The sequence below is a fragment of the Seriola lalandi genome, unplaced genomic scaffold (assembly GCF_002814215.2).
Source record: "Seriola lalandi dorsalis isolate HSWRI2012SDOR001 ecotype SW California unplaced genomic scaffold, Sedor1 jcf7180002054376, whole genome shotgun sequence".
Classification (NCBI taxonomy): domain Eukaryota; kingdom Metazoa; phylum Chordata; class Actinopteri; order Carangiformes; family Carangidae; genus Seriola; species Seriola lalandi.
In genome coordinates this window covers 405,508-414,248 of record NW_019524929.1, presented here as the reverse complement: position 1 = coordinate 414,248, position 8,741 = coordinate 405,508, and the positions used below count along the sequence as shown (strand labels likewise).

Genomic DNA, 8,741 nt, shown 5'->3' with positions numbered 1-8,741 from the left:
GCCAAGATGAATACACATTAATGCCCCTATGTATTTGTTTCTCAAATTTACCAGTAGATGGCGCACCTATCTACTAGCTGGTGGATCAGCAGCATCAGGGCCCTTGGCAAAAAGCTCCAATCTTCTGCTACAGATGCACGACCTCCAAGAACATGTAGCGCAAGCAACTAACTTATTCAGGTAAGCTTGGTCGTCTTTATTCATGATTTTATTATCAACCCCGTTTAATTCTGCTTTTGTGGCATATTTAGTGTTGTCTGTTGTTGCGTGTCCTGACATTAAAAGTCATAAAATTAAGTGCATAAACAAATTAGAAAAGGATAACTCTTTAGCCCTTAGTGATCATTTACTGTAAATGTCGTTGTTACCATGGAGAGGTGAGTGGACCACAGATATGATTTGAACTGTAGTGGTAAAAACCCCAAAGGTCGATTTTTCAAACTGCAGTTTTTACACATGTGTAATAACTTGTCATAACTGTCTGTTTCTTACTGCCAGGCGTCTGTTGGCCTTAGGCCAGCTGCTGATAAAGTTTGGAGAGGATTCAGTTGTAGAGTTGGCTATCCATTGAAATTATTACAGTAAAGCTTCTACCCCGCCCCGTCCACACAGCCCCTCCCCAAACCCCAGCGACATCCCACTGTCTGCTCACACCAACTTTCCTCTCCATCTCATCACTTCGCCTGGTCGACAGACAGGACGCACCATCTCACGCTCCGGGAATGGGATCTTTACTGGGTTCAAAGAAAAACTTCGAGTTCTTTCGAGTTTATGCTCTAGAGAAGCTACTTTTCAAACTGCAGGGATAGTTGTTACTGCAGGTGCAGGGTGACAGCAACGAAGCAACGCTGGCCAATGATCTCCAAGACGCACCAGAAGTTGTCTGATAGTCAAGGAGTTCCAGACGCTAGGAATCAGTGCAGCACCATAAAGTGGTCTCAGCTCAGTTTGATTACTTAGATATCCACGCAGTTTTATACCAAAGTTACTTTAACCGAGGGGTGCGTAAAATATTTGTGCGTAAAGCTGGAGCCGTTGCGCACAGTTCAAAGTTAGCTGTAGTGGGGCAGCTTATGCAAGAACGTGTGAAAGACCACAGATTTGTTTAAAATTAAATCTGTGAGAAGCGTTAATACCTCGACAGCCATGGCAAAATGGTTCAGAGATTTCCCTATCAACCTAAAGAACGGAAATGAAAGGGTCCGCTCGGCCTCTGAGTCTGGTACACAAACTCGACCCAAACCTTCGCGAGATAGTTTGAAAGGGAATCAACGTAAGGATGGAGGAGTTGGGGGTTTGTTAGCAGGGAGAAATAGGAAAAATTCTGCGATAGAACTGGGTCGTAACAACGGTGGGACAGTCTGGGATACTCTCACGAATGGAAAAGGTCGCAAGAACTCCAAGATTGAGACTGGGACATCAGATGAGAACCGCCAGGTCAGGACCTCTAGTCTGGCGCAAGCGTACATCAGCAGGATGATCAAGGTGGACAAACAAGACAAGATCCCCAAACTCAAGGGGATAATTGAACAGAAGCTGCCTGAGAACGAGAAGGGAAGGTCTGACATAAAGACAGCGGTGAGTAAAGAGATTGGACCACCATGTATCACTTATTGATCTTTATATTTCATCCGCTGTTTATTTAGAATCAAACCAAGAGGAAACACTAGCAGCATGCAGATTAAAAAGTCAATATACTGCACAGTGCAAAAAAAAAAACAAAAAAAAACGAATTTCATTATGGGCTTGAGGTCACTGTGTTCCTTTGTGTTTTTTTCTCCCCACCTCTTAGTTCATAACCCTGTATTCAGTTTCCATCACTCTCAAAAGAATACAATGCAGTTTCACTACATTGTGTCAGATCAAACAAGCAAACACAATGCGCTGACCTCTTTGCACAAGTATTTCCGCTTGTCCCTCCATTACTTGTCACTCAGTCATGGACACCACACACACACACACACACACACACACACACACACACACACACACACACACACACACACACACACTGTAGTGCATCAGATCCCTCTCCCCCTGCCTGCTCGGTTGTCTCCAGGTAAATGTAACGTGTGAATAGGTAGTAGTCCAGCATTGTGCTTTCTGACTGGTCGTTTCCTTCTCACAGCTGATCATCCTGGAAGACTACGCAGATCCTTTTGATGCAGAGAAAACCAAGGAGCAGAGAGAGGCTGAGAGAGCAGGAGTGAATGATGGGTACATGGAGCCCTATGATGCCCAGGTCATCATCACAGGTGAGGTCAACTTTTATCGCCTGTTTCAGCAATTACAGTTATAAATGCTATTGAAGACGAATGTTTAATGATCGTGCTAAACAACCGGATTCGACCGGAGTTTGTCTGCTGACAACGTAACTTAATTTATTATTACCCCTTAATACACTTTACATATCACCTTTGATAAGTTAAGTTAATTACATGCAAGCCAGGGGCACTTGCTGCTTACACTTTACCTTACATCTTCGCTCAGTTTCCCTGCACTCACACCATCTCACATTCCTGTTAAAGGGCTGTTTAAAAGTAACTTTGAGCCAAGTTAGACCCCCAGTCTCTCTGCTGACTTCCCTCCCTGCTGGCGGTTGCTATAGGAACAGTGTTGTGCAGGGACAATGGGTGCAGCTTCCTCTTCCAACTTCCTGTCTCCTGCCTCTGTTTCCTTTGCCCCATTCTCTTGATAGGAAGTTGGCCCCAATGCCCCCCCTCCTCACACACATACACACACACATACGCATAATACTTTATGGTCTCTTACGTGTGAAAAAGAATTGAAAGACCCCCTCAACCCTTCCCAGAACCTACAGGGCCCCCCCCCTCACCCACTGCCCCTCGCCCAATCACTTCCCAGCAGTCAGGAAGTGGCCTGGTCAGCCAGCCAATCAGCAGCTGTGTTGACCTTTTCTTCCTGTAACTCCATTGTTTGGTCACACAATAGTACAGATATAAAGGCTACCTGTTGGACAGCAAAGAAACACAACAAGTGAAATTCCTAAAAATGCAAAACAAACACAATGTCCGAAAGAATATACATATGTTAGAATTTAAAAGATGTTCAGGGTACCATGGTGTATTCATTTAAAAAACATAGAAATCTCAAATAAGCATGCCGCTTAGATTGAACTGATGGACAAACTTACCAGTCCAAACCATAAAGTCAATAAAATGTGCAATATTAAAAAGTGTACTTTAACTTTACTTAATTTTGCATGAGCCTCAGTTAAGACATTCTCCTTTTTCCGTTTCCTGCAGTGATGATTAGTACACATTGAATATCACACATCACTTTGGATATGTGACAGACACATTATGCAAATTAATACTGAGAAGCTTGCAAGAAGTGCACGCCCGATCACAGGCAAATTTAGATGAATATTAATGAAGTTCGTTAAATTTTTTAGAGTAACATCAACATTTTACATGTAAATGAAAAACAAAGCAAGTCATCAAAGGCCTCACTACTGTGGAGTTCACTAATACATTATACGATAAGGCAGTTGTTTTGCTATCATATGTATTTTAACTTGTTGGAGGGAGGTTGATTTTCTGGTAAGTCAAACAGAAGGGGAGACACACACACACACACACACACACACACACACACATTCACATACACAGTTATTGAAAAATAAAAGCAATAAAAAAAAGCCACTTTGCGCTCAAATCACTATACCTTTCCAAAAAAAGACAAAGAATAAATCTTAACAAGAGAAGGTGATAGTGTTGCGAGTCCTTTGGGAGACACAAAGCTTTGTCTATTGTTGCATACAGTAAGTGGAAATCCAACATTACTAACAAATCACATGACCATTCTGCTGTAGAGGTTCGTAGACGGGGCTCCAAAGACCTCCTGAAAGTGTGTGTTCTTCTGGACCGAGGCCACAGAGAGGGGAAGGGAGAAGAGGGCAAGCCCGCGCCTCCTAATATCTACGACACACCGTATGAGGGAGGACCGGAGGGTGACAATGAGGGGGTGTGGATCCCTGTCACACGGCCAGAGTCTGACGTTCGTCCTGCCGGAGAGTACGAGTTGCCCTGGGAGTGGAGAAAAGAGGACATTGTGAGAGCGCTGTCAGGTAGAGAAAGGGAGAGAGGGATGATGTGAAGGGTGGGGGTGTAGGGCGTGGAGGAAGGATGCCATGAATTTTATTTGTACAGTAATGCCACAACAATTTTGTGTTTGCTTTAGAGAGGAAACTAAACAATCCTGCTGAATCAATTTCCAGACATGTGTTTACTTTGGTAGATCTGGTATCTTTGATAGTATTTTATTATGAAAGGTTGATATTGTCTCTCCTGCTTCCTCCAGCTCAGTTTGAGGCACTGGATTGTTCTCCCGCTAAAGAGAACGGTTCAACCTCCAGCCGCCAGCAGCAGCAGCAGCAGCAGCAGCAGCAGCAGCAGCAGCAGCAGCAACAGCAACACACCCTGAGACAGAAGAGCTGGAACCATAAAACACGTGTCTCCTCTTCTCCAGCCTCCTCCTCTTCACCCTCCTTTCCCTCCTCTCCTATTCTCAAACTTTCCCCTCTCACACCTCCATCTCCTTCTTTCCCCACCCTCAAACTCTCACCCCTATCACCCTCCTCCAGCCCTAGCAAACTTTCCCCTCCGTCCCCTACCTCCCCTGGTGCCCCGCTGGATGGGGATGCAGCCAAAATGGACCCAAGTCTGCCGCTGGAGAAGCAGAGGTAAGGAGGGAGAAGACATATGGCAGGAGGGGTGAAAAGTGGCATATGATGTTTTAAAATTACAGAAAGGCAAAAATAAGAAGGCATCTGCATACTGGATCTCGTGGATCTTGGTGGTTCCAAAACGTTACCAGAGTGAAACAGGCAACATTTTGACCCCGTGTGGTCTGCATCAGGCAAAATGTGCAACATGACAAATAATTAATAATATGATGATAAAAGGAGGAAATACAGAATGATTAAAGTTAGAGTAACCGTTTCAAATATTAACATATTATTGACAAATTTGCATTAATCTTGACATAAATAATAAGTAATTTTGTAGATTTAAACAAAGAAGGCGTGACATGACACGAGTCCTAGCCTCAAACCCGAGGTGGGTTTGGACAGGTAACAGGATCCAGTGCTCTTACTCCCACAGTCCAAAGACATTCAGGTGAGGTGATTTGGAAACTCCAAAATAAACATAACAAAGACTTTGAAGTGGGTTTTTTTTCTTCAGTTTACCTATTAGTCTGTCAATAGACTTTTGATCTGCTGCATGCTGGGATGAGCTTTAGCGCCCACCATAACCTTGAACAGGATTAGTGGATTGAGGGAATTAAACAAATGAGATGGGGGTTGAGACATTTGGTCGCCTTTATCTCATGTCTGCGTATTATTTGTGCTTATCAACATTAACAGCACATTTCTCATAAAGTCTGCAGCTTTCATTGCACTTCTTCCCATGCTGTCTGCTCTCTGTGTTGCCCTGCTTGCATTTGTTGTGAAGTTTTTTTTTTTTTTCCTTCTGTGCTTGTAAGACAGGGAGAACAGCACCCTCCTCAGTTTTGGCTACAAATCAGTTTCCCTGTGTAAAAGTTGTAAAGCAATCCAGCAGAATTACCTCAATATCTCATCACACAGTGCAGAGGCTGCCAGTTCTCTTGGCCAAAATCTCATATATATTTTACACTTGGCACTTAAGAAATTTTTAAGTGAAATTGGGTATTTATTACTGCAAGCACAAGCCAGCAGCAACCCCTAAGGTGCTGAACATAAGAAGACATGCTGAAGGGGGGTGCACCCTTGAGGTTAGGCTTGATTGAATAGACAGGAGAGACTCCTCATCCTGTGGCCTTTCTCTTCAGATGGAACATGTGGGGTACATGCTCAGAGCATGTTCGCATTTGTTCCCCTCATGTTGAAGCTTAATGCCAGTGTGTTTTGCCTCCAAGCATCAAGGCTACATACAGCTTGTTTATAACTGGCTCTCGCCTGCAGCCACTGTCAGCACCACCTTGTGTCCTAATAGGCCTCCCTTGACACTCTGCACAGCCACATACACTTTGTATGACCACTTTATTTATCTCTTTGTCTTCTCAAGTTCACCTTTGACATTGTTAACTCATTCAGTCCACAACATATATCTGTCTGTCTGTCTGATTTACGACGACTGTAAATCTTTGTCTGCCTGTTTCCTTCCTCCCGTCAGTCTCTTTCTCTTTTTCCCTCTCTCTCTCGCCATCATCACCTATCATTAACTTGACATATGACTTATCTCCATATGTCACTGTGCTATATGTCAATGATCTGCTGTCTCTCTGCATCTCCCCCACCCCTCCCTCGCATCTCCAAGCTGGTACCATGGCAGTGTGAGTCGGCAGCAGGCTGAGGCTCAGCTGCAGCGCTGCAGGGAAGCCAGCTTCCTGGTGAGAGACAGCGAATCAGGAACCAGCAAGTACTCCATTGCTCTGAAGTGAGTGTGGGGATGTGTGTACGTGTGTTTAATTCTCATGTGTGTTTGTTGAGCACTTTTGAAAATCAACATGTTTCGTGATTTTTCCTTTTTCATTTCAGAATGTCACACGTCACTCTGCGTGTTTACATTAAATCAGCCTTGTTTGAAAATGGGCCTGGGCAGGACATTTGTCATACAGTGTATTTTAGAAAATAAATATGAATGCCATTATTTTTTATTTATATTATTCCACACTGATTTACCCCGATTTTGGCTATTTTTAAGGCATTGGTAAGGAGATAAAGCAGCTGGCGTTGTAGCAGCAACAGCAGCTAATGCATGAGAATGTGTGTCATTTGTAGAGTAGACACTAACAGGTTCTCAGGATAAAGGCTGAAATCCCGTGTGCCATTTGTGTGTGTGTGTGTGTGTGTGTGTGTGTGTGCGTGCGTGTGCGCGTGCATGTGCTTGTGTGTGTGTGTGTGTGTGTGTGGGTGGATGTGCGCCTGAGAGCACATTTGTTGTACACTGCTCATTCATTTGAGAGTCCACATCATTAACCGCATTTACACATCCACTGAACCCGGTAAATGCATAGCCTCATTTAGGGAGAGACAGATAAGAGAGCTCATTTTTTAGTACCAACATGTATATTATTTTTCCATTCTGCAGCATCCTATGCAAGTCTGTCTTTGCTGACATTTTTTTTTTCCTTTCTGTTTGTCTTTCTCTCTGTCTTGTTCCATCAGGACCAGTCAGAGTTGTGTGCACATCATTGTGGCCCAGACTAAGAGCAGTAAGGGCTTGGGCTACACACTGGATCAGAGTAGCTGTGTCTTCTCCAGTATCCCTGAGCTGGTCCACCACTACTGCACACACAGACTGCCTTTCACTGGAGCCGAACACATGACCCTGCAGCATCCTGTGCCCCGGCCACACTGAACATGCGTAAAGGACAAACAAACACCCTAGGACACAAGCACACATGCGCAGACACAAGCAGAGACAAGTATGTCAAATTTATGAACAAGTGCACACAGACACACACATAAACGTGTTAATAGATGTGTATACAAAGATACACACACACAGATATGCTGCTTTGGATTGCCCTGTGTTCCACCTTACTGTAATAAGTTCATATGTTTGTAGCTCTACCAAGCGCTACCTAGTGTTCAAATTCAGACACTACAGTTACCACTGATCACACTGTTGTAGTGTTGACTGTTTCCAAGCCAAGATTTAAAAAACCACACACACAAGCCACGTCGATTGTATTTATAGTTACAGAAAAACCATCTCTGCACCATAGTTTTGTCCATTGACTCTACAGACCCACTCTCCCCCATGTAAACCTCATTGATCTGTGTAATACCTGCAATGATGCACACAAAGCCCTGCACTTACTATAGCCAATATGATATTTGAAGCAAGTGGAGAGGCTTATAATCTCCTCCCCTTACACAGAGGTGCTGACATCATCAATTAGCACCCTTCCATCCAGTTAGGTCTTGGTTGGTTGGATCAATACACCTGATTGGAGTATATTCATTCATCCATCTGACACGTCAATCAGCACATTGATCTATCCTGAAAATCAGGCTGATTTTCCAACTACTGTGTCCATCAAGAGAAAGAGCTTTATTGATTAGATGATTAGAAGTAGTGTAGAGGGAGGGGTCTTATAACATTACAGTATCCATCCAGCTAAATTGTTTAAGTGTGTGTCAGTGTGCAAATGAATACATGAATATCCGGCCCATTTACGTGCCTTCACTTAATCTAAATATGGAATTTTATAAAAAAGATATCTTATTTTAAATGAAACCAAAAATGTACCTACTGTATGCATAAATGACGTGTGTATGAAGTGATTGCTTGATATTGTCAGATTTTTTACATCAACCACCCAATGATGTGGGCTGTATATTATTGTTGTAAAACATTTATTCAGTAAATAAAACTAAATTCATATTAACTGAAGACAAACTGTGTTATTAATAGACGTGCCCGCCACAAAGCAAAGCAGGGTTCAAGCAAAAAGCCACTGAAACAGAGATGAGGAGCAAACCAGAGTGAATCTGTGTGTTTTTCTCTTGTAGCTGTAAAAATCATTGACCTGAGTGTGAAATCAATTACAGTTACACACACACACACACACACACACACACACACACTCACACGTTTGCAGTCAACACATCCAGACAAACCTGAGCACACATAAGCACACATGCAAAATGCATACATAAATAGTGCACACACAAATAGCATTTCTTCACCCAACCCAAAAGTATCTAAATCCTCGCTGACACACAT

General features: G+C 43.2%; 1 protein-coding gene across 1 annotated transcript; it reads left to right on the top strand.

Annotated features, from left to right (window-relative positions):
- Positions 1–574: 574 nt before the first annotated feature.
- On the top strand, positions 575–8,403 carry she (Src homology 2 domain containing E). Its single transcript, XM_023408894.2, has 6 exons — positions 575–1,578; positions 2,129–2,255; positions 3,836–4,090; positions 4,324–4,705; positions 6,324–6,443; positions 7,175–8,403. Exons 1-6 carry the CDS (start codon positions 1,147–1,149, stop codon positions 7,365–7,367), a joined length of 1,509 nt encoding a protein of 502 aa, XP_023264662.1. The 5' UTR covers positions 575–1,146; the 3' UTR covers positions 7,368–8,403.
- The last annotated feature ends 338 nt before the right edge of the window (positions 8,404–8,741 follow it).

Excerpts from the sequence above, each read along its gene's own strand:
- she (XM_023408894.2), top strand. The coding sequence starts at position 1,147 with ATGGCAAAATGGTTCAGAGATTTCCCTATCAACCTAAAGAACGGAAAT. Across the intron at positions 1,579-2,128 it reads GGTCTGACATAAAGACAGCG|CTGATCATCCTGGAAGACTA; the intron begins GTGAGTAAAGAG and ends TCCTTCTCACAG. Across the intron at positions 2,256-3,835 it reads TGCCCAGGTCATCATCACAG|AGGTTCGTAGACGGGGCTCC; the intron begins GTGAGGTCAACT and ends ATTCTGCTGTAG.